The following is a 20,481-nucleotide window of genomic DNA, read 5'->3' as shown; positions in this document are numbered from 1 at the left end:
CACATGCTAGCCATGCACACTCCCGGTTTAGCAAAGGGGGGGGGGGAGAGTCACAATCTGTCGCGTGATGTGAGTTTGGGCTACCATTAGTTAAATAAAGCAAAATGAATGACTCAGTTACAGTGGTGATGAATACATTGTTAGAACGACTGAAGACCAGTTTGGGGGCAGATCATAATGAAGAAAATCTATCTGTGGGATCAACAATGACTTGATGGCATATCATCAGTCACCACTGGGACAAAGTATTAATTTTGTTTAATTTTGTTAGTTATGGCTTATCTTAGGATTTATCACTTTGCTGTTTGCATGAGACCTTCTGCAAATTCCTTGTGTGTCCAATCACACTTGGCCAATAAAGAATTCTATTCTATTCTATTCTATTCTATTCTATTCTATTCTATTCTATCCTACTCCATTCCATTCTGCATTTTTTCTGCTTTCTATTATGTTCTGCATTTTTCTGCATTCTATTCTATTCTATTCTACTCTACTCTACTCTACTCTACTCTACTCTACTCTACTCTACTCTACTCCACTCCACTCCACTCCACTCCACTCCACTCCACTCCACTCCACTCCACTCCATTCCATTCCATTCCATTCCATTCTCATTCTATTCTATTCTATTCTATTCTATTCTATTCTATTCTATTCTATTCTATTCTATTCTATCCTATTCCATTCTGCATTTTTCTGCTTTCTATTATGTTCTGCATTTTTCTGCATTCTATGCTATGCTATGCTATGCTATGCTATGCTATGCTATGCTATGCTCCATTCCATTCCATTCCATTCCATTCCATTCCACTCCACTCCACTCCACTCCACTGCACTCCACTCCACTCTCTCCACTCCATTCAAGACACATGCCCCTAGAACATAGTATGGTCTTCATCTGGCATTTTTTCTAGCATATTATCTATGGGAAAGCCATAGTAAACTCAAAATTATTATATAGACATAAATAATAGCCAACCTCTAAATCCTAGAATCTCTGCAAAGTTTCTCTTCTAATTCATATATCCAATTTTTGTGATCTCTGCTAACATGGAAGTTGTAATATTTACCAGGAAATATCCAACTTATTGATCTCTCATCCCTTGATTGGCAGTCTCTATTCACTGGATGCAATACTGTTGAAGACCATTACAACATATTTTTACTTGAAGTCAAAAGAGTCATCAAACTATATGTCCCAAAACAAACAAACAAACAAAAAACAGATTACCCATAACAATAAGGAAACTTCAATCCAGAAAGAGATCACTCTGGTGGAAAAACAAATCTGGTCACGTTGCCAATTTCAAAAGCTGATATAAAAATTTACGCCACCAGATAAAGACTGAATGCACCAATTATCACATTAAACAAGAGGAAAACCTTCTACGCACCAATTCCACCCGCGCTTTTTACAATTTTGTAAACAACAAACTAAAAGACTCAAGATCCACGACGACACCATTAAAGCCAACCTCTTTAACACATTCTTTGGCTCAGTATTTGTAAACAGCAATGGATCATGCCCAGTATTTCTTAGCTGAACCACAGAAAAACTACAATGATCTAATACATATCGATTTTACAGAAGACAATGTTGAAAAAGCACTACACAGTCTAAAACCATCTCTGTCTATTGGACCGGACGGAATATGTACCTACTTCTTAAAAAAGCTATCCACTGCCATAGCCAAACCTGTAAGCATAATCTTTGAAAAATCTTTCAGGACCAGCTCCTTGCCTAACCTATGGTCACAAGCCATGGTCATCCCCTATGTGTCCATTTCATGTATTCATAACTATGGTTATGCTTATACCTATTATCTAGTAAGCGGTTGACAAATCAAACAAATCAAATCAAACTTACCTGTCAACAAAGGCATGGTGCAGGATGAAGATGGGATCATTGGCTGAACCCTGGACCTGAGACATGGAGCCATTCATGTAAATGTGTAGCGCATTGTGTAAGCTACTTTGTGACAAATTGGATATTCCAGTACTTGGGCTTGCAAAACCTGTAAATTAAGGAGAAACGGAGTGGGTAAAAAGAGACAGTGGTTAGACCTTCCTTAAGGGTCACCTTTTCAGGGGGACCACACAGTTTCCTTTGTGACATCCCTTGCCATCCCACTGAAAGTGGTTGGATGGCTGTGAAAGTAACCAAATTTTTGATCTCAGGTTCCTTGTTGCTGAATGTCCAAAAAGGTATTTTTCCAAAAGGCAACCAGATTTTCTTGGTTTTTTTTTTTTCCTTGAAAAAAAACTTGAAACTTCTTCAATTCTGAAGAACTGAGGGGATCAATCTATTTTCCAAAGCACCAGAAGGGAAGATAAGACCCAATGGATGGCGTTAAATCTGGGAGGATGGTTCAAGAACAGAGGCAAGACTCAGATAACAACAACAGCTCTTTATTAGTGACTTCAGATCTGAGCGAAATATCCCACCCGCAGCAGCCCCTTATATAGGGCTGGCTGTGGCTAGGCAGCCAATGAAAGCGCTTTGAGTTTGCCGCTCTTGGCAGGGCCAATCGCGGCAGCCCGTTTACTAGCCAATCGCATCAGTCTGTGGCGACCAATCACGATCTACTATTCGCGGGCCAATCAGAGTTGCAGGCTTTTGAGCCTGCTAGTCCGGAACAGATGGAAACTAATCAAGCAGAGAAGTAACCTAGAACCAAAGAGAAATTTCATGACAGTTGGAACAATCAATCAATGGAATGATTTGCCTCCAGAGGTTTGGGTGCCCTATCATTGGAGACTTTCAAGAAGAGGTATAGGGTCTCCTGCTTCAGCAGGGGTGGGGGGTGTTGGACTTGATAACCTCCAAGGTCCCTTCCAACTCTTATTCCATAAGTTCTATGACTACAGGTAGTCGTCGACTTACAACAGTTCATTCAGTAACCGTTCAAAGTTACGGTGGCACTGAAAAATGTGACTTATGACTGTTTTTCACACTTATGTGGCAGCATCCCCATGGTCACATGACCAAAATTCAGATGCTTCCTATTTATGACAGTTGCGGAGGTCATGGGATCAGTTTCTATGACCTTCTGACAAGCAAATCAATGGGAAATCCAGATTCACTTAACAGCCATCTTACTAACTTACTAACAATTCCAGTGATTCACTTCCCTAAGGGGGGCAAGTAAAGTCGTAAAATGGGTCAAACTCTCTTAACCAATGCTTCACTTAGCAACATAAATGTCGGGCTCAATTGTGGTCGTAACTCGAAAACTACCTGTATTTTCTCTCTCTCTCTCTCTCTCTCTCTCTCTCTCTATATATATATATATATATATATATATATATATATATATATATATATATATATATATATATATATATATATTTGTTTGTTTTCTGAGGTTCTCTGGTATTTGTATGTGGATCTTTGGTTGTTGGGTTTCTCCCGCTAGATTCGAGTATCTAGGCAACGTTTCGACTCGACTTCATCGAAACGTTGCCTAGATACTTCGAATCTTACGCGGGAGAAAACCCGAACAACCAAAGATCCACATATATATATATATTAAAAGAGAGAAATAGCAACCAGGAAGAGAGCCAGTTGCTAACTTTTTTGAAGCCCACCCCTGGTTGTACCCCTATCAGTTATAATTCCCGTGGCAGGAAGTGTGGCTTAACAAAACAAGGGGAGCTGAAATGCACCGGACACCGATTCTATGCCCATTACTACAGAGTGTGCAGCTTCAGATACATTATCTGAAAATCTGCATAACCGATGAAGCTGAAAAAGCAGAGGAGCTACAGATCAAAGGAACATAGCAAACAGTTTGAATATTTAACAGCCGCACATGGTTTTTTTTTTTAACATTTAGTCTGGTGGGGGAAAGTTGACATCATTTTTGAGATAGCTCTGAGCTCAGCAGTAACAGAAGGTGGCAGCTTTTTTTGAACATCAGTGTCTCAAGGAGTTGTTGCTTCTAATAGCATCCAGGCAAGATTTTTTTTTTAAAGAAAACCAGCTGTACAGCTATATCTGCTGGGTGAAGTTTGGGGAGATACACTGAAGGGATTTGGAATGGAATAGAGTAGAGTAGAGTAGAGTAGAGTAGAGTAGAGTAGAGTAGAGTAGAGCAGAGCAGAGCAGAGCAGAGTAGAGTACAGTAAAGTAGAACAAAGTAGAGTAGAGTGGAATAGAATAGAATAGAATAGAATAGAATAGAATAGAATAGAATAGAATAGAATAGAATAGAATAGAATAGAACAGAATTCTTTATTGATCAAGTCTGATTGGACACAAGGAATTTGTCTTCAGTGCATAAGTTCTCAGTGTATATAAAAACATAGATGATAAGTCATGACTATCGTCATCATAAATACATTCATCATAAATCATAAGATACAACACTTAGTGATAGTCACAGGATACTAAATAAGCAATCAACATAATCATGCTAGTAAACAAAATAAAGCAATATAAATCGTAAAGATACAAGCAACGAAGTTATAGTCCTAAGTAGACAAGGAGATAGGTAATAGGAAAGATGAGAAAAATGATAGTAACACAGGCTTAGTAAATATTGACTACTTGGCATAGCACTTAGATTTATATACCATTTCAGAGGGCTTTACAGCCCTCTCTAAGCAGTTTACTGAGTCAGCCTGTTGCCCCCAACAATCTGGGTCCTCATTTTACTGACTTTGGAAGGCTAGAAGGCTGAGTCAACCCTGAGCCTTTGAGAATCAAACACCTGGCTGTGGGCAGAATCAGCCTGCAATCCTACACTCTAACCATTGCTCCACCACAACTACGCACCACAGAAATGCACAAACATGACTAAAGAGATAGGGAACATTGCTATCAAGACAAGATGTTGTCTTTCATTCAGGTTCCTTGTCTTACAACCACAACTGAGCCCAAAATTTCTACTGCTAAGCGAGACATTTTCTGGGTGAGCTTTGCCCCGTTTTTATTACCTTCCTTGCCATAATAGTTAAGTGAATCACTGCAGCTGTTAAGATAGCAACATGGGCTATTAAGTGAATCTGTCCTCCCCGTTGATGGCGGCCCAGTGGTTAGAGTGCAGTACTTCAGGCTACTTCTGCTGACTGCCGGCTGCCTGCAATTTGGCAGTTCGAATCTCAACAGGCTCCAGGTTGGCTCAGCCTTACCATCCTTTCCGAGGTGGGTAAAATGAGGACCCAGATTGTTGGGGGCAACATTCTGACTCTGTCAACCGCTTAGAGAGGGCTGTAAAAGCACCGTGAAGCGGTATATAAGTCTAAGTGCTAAGTCCTATTGCTTTGTTTGTCTGAAGGCGGCAAAAGGCGATCACATGACTCTGGGACAGTGCAACCGCCATAATTATGAGCCAGTTTTCAAGCATCTGAATTTTGATCCTGTGACCATGGAGATGCTGCAGTGGTCATAAGCGTGAAAAATAATTATCACGTCTCTTTTTTCCGTATCATTGTAATTTCAAATGGTCACTAAGTGAAGGACTACCTGCATTATTTTTACAAATCACTCAAGGCAGCGAACATATCCAGCACACCTCTCTCCTCCTTCGCCATTGCACAAATCATAAAATATTTTCTAACACGATTGCTGCTCTTGATCTTTATTTTATAAGCGATTGTATTTTATTTCGCTTTAGGTGCGATAGCTACAGGAGGCCCAGTGGCCTTAGGAGAGTCAATCTGAATATATAAGCTAGGTGGTGGAGAGACAGAGCTGCCCTGTGCTTGATTTTTGATGTTGCATTCTGAAACATCTCACATCGCTGCTCGTGTTGCTGGAATTAAGTGGACAAATAAGGGTAACTACTTGGTTTTCTTCATCGGAAAACCAGTCACCCTGGGGTGGCTTATATTTGATCTCCAGAAGCTCCTTCGGTGTGACATGATAGCGGCATGCCAATATCTCAGGGACAGCCACAAAGAAGAGGGAGTCAAGCTATTCTCCAAAGCACCTGAAGGCAGGACAAGAAACAATGGGGGGAAGCTAATCAAGGAGAGAAGCAGTGCTGGGATTCAAATTTTTTTTACTACCGGTTCTGTGGGCGTGGCTTGGTGGGCGTGACGTGCCTTGGTGGGCATGGCAGGGGAAGGATACTGTAAAATCTCCATTCCCTCCCCACCCCACTAACCTGCTTTCCAGATCCATTCTCCTGTGCAGGGCAACCAAAGAAGACCCAGCCGATCAGCTGGGACTCAGGAGGCAGAGAATAGATGGGGGTGGGGCCAGTCAGAGGTGGGATTTGCTGGTTCTCTGAATTATGCAAAATTTCCACTACTGGTTCTCTAGAACTGGTCAGAACCTGGTGGATACACACTCTGGAGAGAAGCAACATAGAACTAAGGAGAAATTTCCTGACAGTGAGAAGAACTTGCCTCCAGAAGACAGCCATTTGTCTCAATTAGTATAGGGTTTCCTGCCTGAGCAGTCGGTTGGACTAGAAGACCTCCAAGGTCCCTTTCAGCTCTATTCTTTTTTTTTTTAAAGATAGAATAGAATTCTTTATTGGCCAAATGTGCTTGGACACACAAGGAATTTGTCTTGGTGCAAATGCTCTCAGTGTACATAAAAGAAAAGATACATTCGTCAAGAGTCAAGAATCATAAGGTGCAACACTTAATGATAGTCATAGGGTACAATAAGCAATCAAATCAAAGTAGGAAACAGTCAATATAAATCATAAGGATACAAGCAACAAAGTTACAGTCCTACAGTCACAAGTGGGAGGGGATGGGTGATAAGGAGTGATGAGAAGGTTAGCAGTAATAGTAGTGCAGACTTTGTAAATAGTTGGACAGTTTTGAGGGAATTATTTGTTTAGCACAGTGATGGCGTTCGGGGTAAAACTTTCCTTGTGTCTAGTTGTTCTGGTGTGCAGGGCTCTACAGTGTCATTTTGAGGGAAGGAGTTGAAACAATTTATCTTCGGGATGTGAGGGGTCTGTAAATATTTTCACAGCCCTATTTTTGACTTGTGCAGTATACAGGTCCTCGATGGAAGGCAGGTGGGTAGTAATTGTTTTTTCTGCAGTCCTAATTACTCTCTAAAGTCTGTGTCTGTCCTGTTGGGTTGCAGAACCAAACCAGACAGTTATAGAGGTGCAGAAGACAGAATCAATCATTCTGCTGTAGAACTGGATTAGCAGCTCCTTGGGCAGTTTGAGCTTTCTGAGTTGGCGCAGAAAGAACATCCTTTGTTGTGCTTTTTTGATGATGTTTTTGATGTTAGGGGTCCATTTTAGGTCATGTGATATAATAGAACCTAGAAATTTGAAGGTCTCTACTGTTGATACTGTGTTGCCTAGTATTGTAAGAGGTGGTAGTATGGGAGGGCTTCTTCTAAAGTCTACCACCATTTCTACGATTTTGAGTGTGTTCAGTTCCAGATTGTTCCAGTTACACCATGAGGCAAGTTGTATAACCTCCTGTCTGTATGCAGATTCATCGCTGTCTCGAATGAGACCAATCACTGTTGTGTCATCAGCAAACTTCAGTATTTTAACAGATGGATCGTTTGAGATGCTGTCATTGGTATATAGGGAGAAGAGAAGTGGAGAAAGCACACAGCCTTGCGGGGCCCCTGTGCTGATTGTACAGGTATCGGATGTGATTCTGCCTAGCTTCACCTGCTGTTTCCTGTCTGTTAGGAAGCTGTTCTATTCTATTCTATTCTATTCTATTCTATTCTATTCTATTCTATTCTATTCTATTCTTAAAAAAAACAATGTTCTGCATAGGTCACAGATTCCATAAGATTTTGTGTAGATTTAAGAGGCAGGAAGGCCCAATAATTTATCTCCCCAAGATCCATATAATGGATGTTCTCTAAGTTTTTGTAAAGTTGGCTCTGCTTCCAGGAATTAGAGTCCTTTTGAGGGATTTTTTTGGGGTAGGTGGGGATGAGGATAGGCTGGATTATTGTGTCTGCTACTTCTAGACGTATATGATCTTTGCCTTTTCTTTACGTTTGAAATGTAAACCAGCCAGAGACAGCTGGAAATGGCTGGCTGCAAACAAGCAAGCAAATTGAATGAGATTTTAATACCCTGATATAGTGACTGTCATACTGGATTTGTGCAATGGCAATAGATTTTCTTTTTCAAAATCACATAACCCCAAACCCAGCTCATATCAGAAAAAGAAATTTCCTATGAAAATGGACAGACGATAACATTATTATGGTTTGGCAAGGAAATCAGCCAGATGTTCAGAATGGTTCTGGCATTTTTATCCACCCCTGGAGTGTCTTTCCCAAGGACCTGGGATAGGACAATGTGGTTGTTTGATGGTCTTAAAGATATTGTCTCAGGATGGGAGCTGTTCTAAGTCAAGCTGCCTTTTGCACTTGACTGATGGTGAATTTTTCAGCGCTGACAGTGTTCAAGTGATGTTCCAGATGTTTTGGGATTTCAGGGCACCTATTACTATTGGTACTATCATGGCTTTCCTTTGCTACAGTGGTTCTATTTCTGTTTGTAGATCTTTGTACTTTGTCTCCAGGTTCTTCTCTTCTCTTCTCTTCTCTTCTCTTCTCTTCTCTTCTCTTCTCTTCTCTTCTCTTCTCTTCTCTTCTCTCCTCTCCTCTCCTCTCCTCTCCTCTCCTCTCTCTCAAAAGAATCCTTCCTTTTTCCAAAGAACACCTCGACACGGCACACCTTTCTGTTTAAACCGTGGTAAAACTTGGGTTTCAGTCTCAAAAAGGTACGCTTCAAGGTAGTGAAAAACTGGCACAGCAATGTACTTCTTCCTTGGCTGAAACAGAGTTTTAAATACAGCGATCGGTTTGCCGTAGTTTAAATCTGTGGGTCTGAGACACCAGATTAAATCTCTTTTCCATTATCCCCTGCACGTATTGATGGCACAACCCTTATTATTTTAAGTGCAGGGATAGCCAAATGCAGAAGCTGCATTTTCATCACAGGCAGTTAACTCGAGCCTTTCAAATAGACAGGGCAACCGTGTCTTTTGGTTCCCTCATAACCTGGAAAGTTTTGGGTTTTGACGAGTCTTGAGAAAGTGGTGAATTACAATGGAGTGCATGTTGACAATAAATAGGAAAACTGACAAGTGAGAAACTGAACGGAATGAAAGGGCCTAACACACTGTGGGGGAAATGCTTGAAGGGCTTGTGTGAAGGTTGTCTGAAGCCTGAATCAACGCAAATGGACAAATATTTAGTTTCAGACATGTTCCATTGCTGAGTGGTGTGGTGGCCTGGAGGTGGAGGTCTCACCTCACAATCAGGAGGCTGTGAGTTCGATCCTAGGAAGAGGAGATATTTCTCTCTCTCTGGGCACCACTGGGAATATATCTGCTGGAAAAAAACAACAACTCCACATTGGTGACAGGAAGGGCATCCGGCCAGTAAACACTCAGTTCCATTCAGTTGTCCAGACTCTATTCCACAATGGATTATGGGGTCGTTAAAAGTGGATGAGAGATGTTTTATTGCTCACCCGGTCAGCACAAGGTGATCAGGCAGAGTCATTGGAATGTACCAACCACACCAACCTCAGGGAATTCTTCCCCAAAATGCATTGAAAAATGTCAATGAAGATTCTCAAACATCCAAACAGATATGTCTGATGGTTGTCTGAAGTTGTCTGAAGGCTGAATTATTGCAATTGGACAAGGGCTTTTTCAGATTAACAGAGTTGGAAGGGACCTTGTAGGTCATCTAGTCCAACCCTCCGCCCTACATCATTTCTGACAGATGGCAGTCCAGTCTCTTCTTGAAAGCCTCCAGTGATGAAGCTCCCACAACTTCCGAAGGAAACTTCTGTTCTGTTGGTTAATTGTTCTGGCTGTCAAAAAATTTCTCCTTATTTCCAGGTTGAATCTCTCCTTGTTCAGTTTCCAATTCCATCCAGTTTTCCTTGTCTGGCCTTCAGGGGACTTGGACAACAGCTTGACCCCTTCCTCTCTGTGGCAGTCCCTCAAATATTGGAACACTGCTATCATGTCTCCCCTGGTCCTTGAAGCTTGAAGAGCTTCCTCACCTATAGTTGAGTATAAATAGTCTCTGGGAATTCTCCACCAATTTAGATGGGTTTAGTCCTCTTGAGTTTTTCAGGCAACCTGAGGATGCCCACTGGGGAGGAAAGTAGCATTGCAACTGATAATGTGAATGTACTCTTGATGTCTCCTTTGATATTTAATGGAAGTGTAGAATGGCTGCACAATTGGTAACTCCAATTTTCATGCTTTGTCCTACACATTGGCAAAAATATCAGAACATCAAATACATGTTAGGAAGAAATGATCTTGTAGATGACCCTCACTCTGTCAAGGACTTAGGAGCACTTATCTCAGATGATCTAAGCCCCAGAGTTCACTGTAACAGCATTGCCCAAAAGGCTTTAAGAGTCGTTAACCTTATTTAGCCACACTTCTTCTCTGGAAACATGGAGTTGTTAACTAGGGCATACCAGACCAATTCTTGAATACAGCTCGTCTGCCTGGAACCTGCACTGTATATCAGACATTAACACAATTGAGCGGGTTTAGAGGTATTTCTTGAGAAAAGTTCTCCACTCCTCTACTCACAATAGAATTCCCTATGCCTCCAGGCTCGAAATTTTGGGCCTAGACAATATACAACTATGCTGCCTGCAGTCAGATCTAAGCATAATACACAAAATGGTCCATTACAACGTCTTACGTGTCAACAACTTCTTCAGCCTCAACCACAATAACACACGGGCAAACCAATACAAACTCAAGGTAAACCGCTCCAAACTCGATGGCAGAAAATACAACTTCAGCCACAGAGTGGTCAACACCTGGAACGCCCTATCTGACTCCATTGTTACAGCCTCAACCGCTCACAGCTTCAACCTCAAACGGTCTATACCGTGGATCTCACCCCATTCCTAAGAGGTCCTTAAAGGGGGCGTGCATAAGTGTGCCTACCGTCCCTGTCTTACTGTCCCCATTCATCTGTATTTACTTCCTTTGTTCATGTTTATGTTTATACTTACTCTTATTATCTTGTACATGTTTGACAAACAAATAAATAAATAAAATTAAAAAAAACAGTCTACATATCTGAGGAAGAATTAAAGCTAAGATTGGGTTGCCCAGTGAAGATTGTCCAGGGAAAGGTAAGGCATTCACATGTGTTTCTTGGCTACCTAAATACAGTTTGTGTGAAGCTTCAGTCTGTAAGATCCTTTTTCCAAAGGCAACTGGACTTCCTTGATGATTTTCAGTTGCCTTTTGATAAAAAAGCACCTTTGGGACAAGCATGATTGAGAATCTCCACAGATCTTCAGTCTGGAGATTGAGCTTATTTGAAGTTATTGGATCATAGATTTGAGAATATGAAATAGCGCTGGAAAGGGACGCTTGGGACAATGTCTACCTAAAACTTGGGGGGGAAATAGTCATGCAACCACAGGATCATTGAAATCATTGAGATTGTTGAATCAGAGTGGTGTAGTGGCCTAGAGGTGTTCTCACCTCACAGTCGGGAGGCTGTGAGTTCGATCCTAGGTAGAGGCAAATATTTTTCTCTCTGGGCACAATGAGAATATACCTGCTGAACAAAACCTTGCATTGGAGACAGGAAGGGCATCCGGCCATTAAATGCTCTGCTAGCTCCATTCATTGCCCAGACTCCACCGTGCAAGGGATTATGGGGTTGTTAAACGATGACGAAGATGATTGAGATTGTTGGATTCAACCTGTTGTTCCATGCAGGAATTAAGATTGAAGCACTGCCTTTCCCCAAACCCTCTTCAGTTTGTCAAAGTCCTCCTTAAAGTGTGATCCTTGGTACTTGAATATAGCAGGAGGCCATTTAGTTCAACTACTATGCCCCCTGCCAAATTAAATCTTTTTAATATATATATATATATATATATATATATATATATATATATATATATATATATATATATATATAGTTCTTCAGTTTCTACTGGATCACATAAACCCTTATCCTGCCCTCTGCAGAGATAATGTCTTAGCTTTCTTTGATATGTCAACGTTCATATGATCACATATTTCAGTCTCTTTTCAAAGAGCTTATTGTCTAACCTCCTGGTCATTCCTATTGATTTTTCTGTACTGGTCCCAATTTCTCTGAATCCTTGTTAAAATCTGACATCCAGAATTGAACACAAGATTAGATGTGAAAGCTCATCAAAGGAAAATAAAAGGGAAGTGGATCGATTCTTTCTCGTTATTAAGAATTATGCTTCTGTTGATCCATCTTAAAATTGCAGTTCTCTTTCCCCCCCTGCCCCCATCCTTATTACATCAGTGACTCATGTCCATCTTATAATTAATTATTGTTTCACTGAGTTGGCCTTTTGAAGTGAATCGGGGATTTAGATCCAATTGCACAGGGACATTTTGAATTGAATCGACCCAATTAGGTACTCTGATTCAAAGTCTTACATCAAATGGACTCAATTTTCCTAATTTAATCACCGAGTCAAGAATCAAGAGTCAATTACCATTGCACAAAGCCAATCCTGGGCCAATCCCTTCTTCTTAGCCTTAGGAAGGAGGCCATGGCAAACCACTTCTGAAAGGACTAGACCAGACAGCCATCATGAGTCAAGACTGAGTTGAAGGCATGCACACACCCAGAGAGAAAAATCACTGATCCAAAGTAACACCTTCGACCATCTGAATCAAGCAGATTTTGAATAATTTAAAAGCTAACTCCCACTGTCATGCCCCTGTCGGAGTCTGAATCCGAGGAGGAAGATGAACAGCTGACAGGGAGTGGGAGTGTGGCTCCATGGGCTGTGGAGGAAACTGGGGAAGGGCAAAGTTTGGCTGGGCAGAGGAGTGGGGAGGTAGATCAAGGGAGACGGAATTCAGAGGAAGACCCAGGCCTATCCTCTCTTCATCCTAGGGCATGCAGGGAGGGACGGAGAAGAGAGCAATGTGGGTTGCATGGCTTGCGGGGGAGGAAAGGGCCCTGATTCCCTTCATTAGCCACACCTGGGAATGAGAGGTGTAAAAGAAATGCATGCTGAGTGCGGCAGCTGTTGGGAGCAAACGTGAGTTTATCTTGTCTTGACTTTGTTTACCTGTATTCCTGGCCTCTTCCCAGCCGTGTGGAGTTATTGCCGTGCCTTCATGACTAGAATTCTGCCCTGCCGAACTAATTGCCTCATTTTGCCATGATTGGATTTATAGTTACAGTTTTTGTTGACCACGTTTTGGACATAATTTTCTGCAGCCAAAGGCTATTCCCGGGAGAGTTTTTTTCCACCCAGAAAGTAACCAGGACATTGGGGGCAAAATTGGAGCTAATAAAGGGACTCCTACTGATTATCTGACTTTGTTGCCTTTGTGCCACACCCCAGGTCATCACACACCCCTCCCTACTGCATAAATCAAAAGACACTACATCCTAGCTATTTATTCAGAAGATTGCCATTCTCCAAAGTTTGTCCATTAATACAATTTGCAGATAAGATTCTCTTTCTTTAGTGGCTCTAGAATTGGAGTCTAGCTCAATGAAAAGAAGGATTAGGGGGTGACATGATAGCAGTCTTCCAGTATCTCAGGGGCTGCCACAAAGAAGAGACAGTCAACTATTCTCCAAAGCACCTAAAAGGAAGGACAATAAGCAACTAATCAAGGAGAGAGGCAACCTAGAACTCAGAAGAAATTTCCTGACAGAACAATTAGTCAGTGGAATGACGTGCCTTCAGAAGTAGTGGCTGCTCCAACACGAGAAGATTTTTAAGAAGAGATTGGACAACCACTTGTCTGAACAGGTATAGGTTTTCCTGCTTGAGCAGGAGTTGGACTAGAAGACCTTCAAAGTCCTTTCCACCTCTATTATTCTGTTATGGGCCCAGAATTCTTTCTGATAGCCATGTCAGCTGGGGAATTCTGAGAACCTAAGTCCATGCATTGGAAAGATACCAAATTTGCAAAAATCTCTTATAAATACATCGGTATTAAAAACAGGGTTGCTGGACTGCAATCACATACTTTCAAATCTGCAAAGTGAAGATAGTTGCCAGCCAAAAATGATTATATTGTTAAGAAAAATATTCAAGATATTTTTTTTCCCTGGCGTTAGTTATGCGTGTACCATGACACAGTTAGACAGCTCAGTCTCAAAAGACACACGTTTGTTTGTTTTTACTATGTTAAGAGTCTGTTGTTTTCTATAAAATTTTTCTTTCAACAGCTATGGGATAGTTTTATTATACGGTCGTTTCTCCTGGCCTTTAACGTCCTATTTATAAAACAAAGTGGCTTTTGTGTAATTCCAGAGAGGCTCAAGATTGTAATAAGATGATCATAATGAGATTATTAAAAACATTTCTCTTGCCTGTCTTCCTCTATACTTCCCCTCTTAAAGTAGTTTTGAAACACCCACATGGACCCTACATCTTTTTCCCCAAAAATATTTGTTTCTCATTCTGTGATTTTCGCTAGAATTCTCCATCAGTTTATATCCATATTTTTTTTTTAAAAAAGTATAATAAATATTTCAGAGAAGTTTGCCAGTGAAGTTTGCTTATTTACACCTCCTTCGGTTTATAAAAGAAAGCTAAACAAAGGTTAATAAAACATGACAAAAGGCAAATAAAAATATTTCATTACAGTGCACCTTCGTATTTCTCTATGTCTCTTCAAAAGATCAATTATGCCCACTTGTGGTTAACAGAATTGCAGGTTTATTTAATTATGTATTTGATTTGTATCTTGCCTTTCATTCAGGTGTTTGGTAGTAATTCTTCCTATTTTTTTCCCCCAGAGCATCAACCCAGCAAGAAACTGAATAGGCCAAAGGAAGATATTTGTCTGAAAATGGATTATAACCTCAATTCTCAATTCTCCTTGAACTTCTGCATCGGGCTGACTGTCATTTTTGGGGGTAAGAATTATTTGTATTTATTTTATTTATACTTCAGATTTGGAGACCACCCATTTCACCCAGAGTTTCCTCAATAAACAACTTGCAAATAAATATTCTTATAAGCATTAATTTCCTTTCTTTATTGACTCAATTTGTTTAGCTGCCCATTGCAAGCCAGTACCTGGGTTGTAAATAATCATAAAAACAATAAAAGCACCATACCAAAAGAATCCCAAAGTGGCTTTTTCAAGAGGCAACTGGGTTTTTTTTTCTTCTTCTTCTTTGAAGACATTTCATTTATCATCCAAAAAACTTATTCAACTCTCAGGGTGGATCTTTCCATTCCCCACCATCCAGATGGATCCAGTGATCTATCCAGTCAGAGCTGAAGAAGCTTCTTGGATGAGAAGCGAAACATTGTCAAAGAAAAATCAGAAAGTTCAGTTGCCTCTTGAAAAAGCACCTCTGGGACAATCATAACCTGGATGATGGGTCTCCGTAGACAATACCGAAACAAATTAAAAACAGTCAAGAGATATAATCCATTAATCTATCTATCTATGTAAAAGATGTGAAATGCCACTCATGCATCATCACAAAATCTCTGTAAAACCTACAAACTTGCATGTTTGGCACGTATGTTCCTCTTGGCTTCTAGGGGCTCACTAAGAAAGGATTTTTCAAAACGATAAGGTGACCAACCGTCCTCCTTTAAGGAAGACAGTCTTCCTTTTGCAAGTTCTGTCCTCTCTCGAAAAATGTCCTCCTACATGTCCTCCTTTTTGATATTTGAAGACTAATCTGTAAATCTCTGTATTTGATCGGTGCCGATCCGATCCGTTGTGTGTGATGTGACGTATTTGTATTTGACATGAAGATTCGTCAAGGCTCGGTACAGTGCGGCGAGATGCGGTTATGAGATGCATGCGCTCCACACAGAACTGTTTTGAGAGTGTGCCGTGCACAAGGGTACACCATGTGTAAGTGGCCTTGTGTTTTTTTTTCCTTCAATTTATTTGTGTCCTCCTTTTCAATGTAAAAAAGTTGGTCACCTTAGAAATGACCATCAGAGCATTAGTATTTTGCGTATTATTATCAACACGCTCTGATGCTAAGGAGTTCTACTCCACCTCCCCAACTGAAAAGAAATCTGTTCCAAATGCAAAACACAAGCAGAGGAGAGGAGTTTCAGCTTCAGTTTCACAGCAGCAAGCAGCTTTAGTACAGAACAGTTGAGCTAAGCCACGCCCAGGCTCCTTGCTGTCTCCTTCTTTCTCACACAGCAAATGCTGTTTCATTTTCCAAACAGCCCTCAACTCTCTCTCACACACTGACAGGATGCTAGCCAGATGAATACCGATGGATGCTGGTAAGTAAAGGCACATTTTTCCCCCCCACTTATTTTCCTCCCCCAAAACTAAGCCCGATCACCTAGTTTCGTAGCAAAGCACAGGCATAGAGCTAGTGTCAGTATAACCAGGAAACCGTGCCTTTCACCATCTTGGGATAGCTTGAATTGTTCATAATTGTTCACTTATTTATATTTTTAAAAAATTTATTTGTATTCCACCTTTGTTATTTTTAAAAAATAACTCAAGGTAGTGAGCAAATCCAACCTTCTTTCTCCTATTTTGTATATATTAACAGACAAAGAATAAACTGGAGTGGATATTTTCATCCATCCATTCTGACTCAGAATTTTGGAAACCGAAGCCTCAAATATATCTACAAATATAAGAACAGATTGGAGGCAACTGAAGTACAGGTAGTCCTTGACTTACAACCATTCGTTTCGTGACCATTTAAGAGCTACAACAACGCTGGAAAAAGAGTGACTTACCGCTGGTTTTCCCACTCACGACCATTGCAGTATTTTCATGGTCATTTAGGAAGTTAGCACCCACCCCTTTCCTAGGAAAATGAAATATTTTAGGATATACTAAAAAGACAGAATATTTCGCCTAAAAAGAGAAATAGAAACTCAGAAGCAAAACTCACCTCAGAAGTTCACCCCCACGTTTGTTAAAGGGCAGGCCATTAAGGCCTTGGCCAGGGTATTCTATATAACCAAGGCCTCTACCAATCTCACCACCTGGCCTGGGAAGATTGCATCAGACAGCACTCAGGTGAAGCCATGTGGTCCAGACAAAGCCTACAAAGTTAGCCAAGACCCCCCCGCTCCCTGGGAGTCTGACAGCCAATGGGATACATTTCTTACACAGGAACAGGGATCACTAAGGTGGGGCCCAACAGAGGGTATAAAATCAAGGGACTCTCAGCATCTCTTCCCTTGTCGCTCAGGAGCTCCAAGGCATGTGGTCCTGTCCACCATTAAACCTTCTTTCCAAGCAACTTCCATGAATCCAGTGTCTTTTTTCCCCACTTGAAACTGAACCCAGAAGGATATTTCTTCCAACAGTCACGTGATCAAAATTGGTGCTCTTGGCAACTGGCATGTACTTATGACAGTTGCATTGTCCCTTGGTCATGTGATCACCATTTGTTAGCTTCCCAGTTGGCTTCTGGCAAGCATAGTCAATAGGGAAAGTCATATTACTTAACAACTGTATGGTTCACTTAAAACTGCAGTGATTCATTTAGCAACTGTGGCAAAAAAAGTTATAAAATGGGGTGCAACTCACTTAACAACTGCCTGGTTTAGCAACAGAAATCTTGGAATCAATTGTGGTCATAAATTGAGGATTACCTATACATTGCTAAAGGAGGAGGAAAACCCAAAACGCTGATTTGATTATCTAAGAAAGTTGTGGCGAGCTGGGTTTTACTTTGGTTTTATTTGCCTAAAAGTGACTTTTGCAAAATCTTCTGAGAGATTGCTGGCAAACATATAGACTACAATTGTATAACCATTATTAGCATTTCCACGAAAATTACATTTATTACTGAGAATATTTTTTTCAAAAAAAATTATGTTAATTTCACGTAAGTAAATAGAAGCGAAGAACAGATAACCGTTTGTTCCAAACAACTTTAAGGGCACGGATTTGTACTGGAAGCTGATATTTAAAGTTATTTATTTCGCGGAGATGGAATATTTGCAAAGGTACACAATGTAGTCCTGTTTGGCGAGCAAAGCAAAAACATTTTAAATGTTTCTATTGTGCAGTGAATACACAGCTGCACAAAATAAGCAAGTATAATACATGGGATTAGTGCATTTAAAGTACTGTGTCCAATCTGGCTGCATTAGTTCAAAAAAGACAGCAATAAGAAGGTGAAGGATTTGGGGAAAAAAAGACCTTTGAGGAAGAGTTAAAGGAGCTGGGTATATTTAACCTACAGAGAAGATAGCTGAAGGAAAATGGGTCATTGGACTTCAAATGATCAAGGATGAAGGATTCAAGTCTGCTGATCCTGCGAAGATCTAATTAAATTGATTTATTGCTACTCATGCCTATGCACAGGAATGTTCTCAGCTAATAATTAGCACCTACTAAGAGTTAGATAAAGGTCAACAGAATTCAAAGGGGTTGGTTAGACTTAGTCTGCTTGTGGCTACATAGAGATTCTAGGCTGATTCCTCATTTAACTCTGCCTTCAGGTTCTGCCACTTCTTTCCCTAAACAAATAACTGAAGGATTATCATGTGAAGAGAGTAGATTCTTTACTATTTCTCCAGAGAACCTTTACCTTTACATTGAATTTCTAGAACAGGGGTGTCAAACTGGATTTCTTCGAGGGCTGGATCAGCATTGTACTTCTCCTCCATGGGCTGGTTGTGGGGCGGGTGTTTTGGCTGCCAGAGACACCATGGGCTGGTCCTTTGCTACCGTGTTTCTCATAAAGTAAGGCTGGGTCCTTTTTTTTTTTTTTGAGCCCCGAAAAAACGGATAGGATGCCTTTTGAGGGGTGACTTAATTTCTTACCCCATGTGCACCTCCACCTAGAGTGCCCCATGTGCACTCACCTCTCCATGAGGCCACCACTGAAAGCTCCCAAAAGGTAGAGTCACCAGCCACTTCTATTGGCCAGTAGAAGCGGCCTCGGGGCGAGCACCCACGTGCACTCACCTCGCCACGAAGCTGTTTCTATCAGCCGATGGAAGCTCCCCAAAGACAGAGTCACCAGCTGCTTTGGGGTGAGGCATGGCTGCCTGCAGGGTGCTCCTGAGAGGGGTGCCCCACGCGCACTCCCCTCAAGGCCGTTTCTATCAGCCGATGGAAGCTCCCAAAAGGCAGAGTCACCAGCCGCTTCCATCGGCTGGTAGAAATGGCTTTGTGGCGAGGGGAGTGCGCATGGGAGAATGGCTGCAAACTTTTCTTAGCAGAAGGGAAGCAAGCTGAGGTTTTTTTCTCTCTCTCTGTCTCTCTCTCTCTCTCTCTCTCTCTCACACACACACACACTACCCCTGCTAGCCCTTGTCCCTGCACCGGGTCAGCCAAGCCCTTCTGGCGAGGGAAGGTCTCAACATCTGCGGGGTTCCCACCGCCGCCCTCCCCTCCCCAGGCCAGACCTTTTCCGGGCACCCTGCCAAAGTCCCAGGGTAGCCAATCTCCCTTTACCTTCTGCTGCCGCTGGTTTGGGGAGCAAGGGGGGTGCCGGGGAGGGAAGAGGAGGCAGCCGAGCTTGGCTACCCTTAGAAGGGAGATCGGGCGGGCTCCTGAAAGGAGACGCGGGAGCAGTCCTCATGGGAATGCGGCGGGGAAGCGGGGTGAGTGTCAAAGGGTCGCCGCGGTGGCACAGGAGGGCGGGAGGGAGCTGGAGCGAAGAAGGGCCGGGGAGAACCTAAACCATCCTTTCTATTGCTCTGGTGAGGGCCGAATATTTGCAGGGGCTGGTTGGAAAGGCCTAATTTTAGTATGACTCTTGAGTCGTGGGGGGTGGAGTTGAACAGTGAAGGCACTCTGCACATGATCCCAGGCAACCCTGCCACAGCTCAGGGATGGTGCTGCTAACAGTTGGGGGGAATCTGAGAACTTGAGCGACACCTCCTTCTCTCTCTCTCTCTCTCTCTCTCTCTCTGAGCGCCTGAAAGGGCGCCCATCATTAATCAATTAACCAACGCCAGCCCCGGAATCCCTTATTTCGGCATAATTCGGGATGAGAGAGGAGCCGTAAAACCAGGGATTTGGCGACGAGGTGCAGGTTCTTTTTCTTTCTTTCTTTTTTTGATTGAGTTCAATCACGAGACATTTCTGGATTTCATCAGACGTCCGAGGCATTCAGAAGAACTTTTGAAAAACTTGCGGGTCTAATTTTGAGAAGCAATGAGTTCGGTCCTCTCAAATGGCGGAGGTTAGGGACGGTCTTTGGAGACCTCCCCTCTCCTTTAACTGAGGGAGACCTGGGCGATTTTAGGCCAAAAAGCTGCCCCGGAGAGATTGATCAGAGAATGGGCAAGAAAGCAAAACAAGAACACATTTGGGCTAAGGCCTTTTCTCCCATTCCCTCCGTCACAATCTCACAATTTCTATACAGACACAGATACGCGTGTGCTTTCTCTCCTGCCCCGCTGGTAGATTCAAAGACAACTAATGCAACCTCCCCTCACCACGAGACCATTTCTATCGGCCGATGGAAGCTTCCCAAAGGCAGTCACCAGCCGCTTCTACCGGCCGATAGAAACAGCTGGTCACTCTGCCTTTGAGGAGCTTCCATCGGCCGATAGAAATGGCCTCGTGGCGAGGGGAGCATGCACAAGC

At 42.0% G+C, this 20,481-nt stretch overlaps 1 protein-coding gene across 2 annotated transcripts in view; it reads right to left on the bottom strand.

Annotated features, from left to right (window-relative positions):
• The window catches only part of TYR (tyrosinase), a 60,482-nt gene that overhangs the window by 19,204 nt on the left and 20,797 nt on the right, over positions 1-20,481 (bottom strand). For both annotated transcript variants that reach the window (XM_087937013.1, XM_026706883.2), the window contains exon 3: positions 1,868-2,015. In XM_087937013.1, coding sequence (XP_087793139.1) covers positions 1,868-2,015 — 148 coding nt within the window. The remainder of the gene's footprint in view (positions 1-1,867; positions 2,016-20,481) is intronic.

The sequence above is a fragment of the Pseudonaja textilis genome, chromosome 7 (genome assembly GCF_049901715.1).
Source record: "Pseudonaja textilis isolate UNSWEBS1 chromosome 7, rPseTex1.2, whole genome shotgun sequence".
Taxonomy (NCBI): domain Eukaryota; kingdom Metazoa; phylum Chordata; class Lepidosauria; order Squamata; family Elapidae; genus Pseudonaja; species Pseudonaja textilis.
This window is presented reverse-complemented; position numbering and strand designations above follow the sequence as displayed.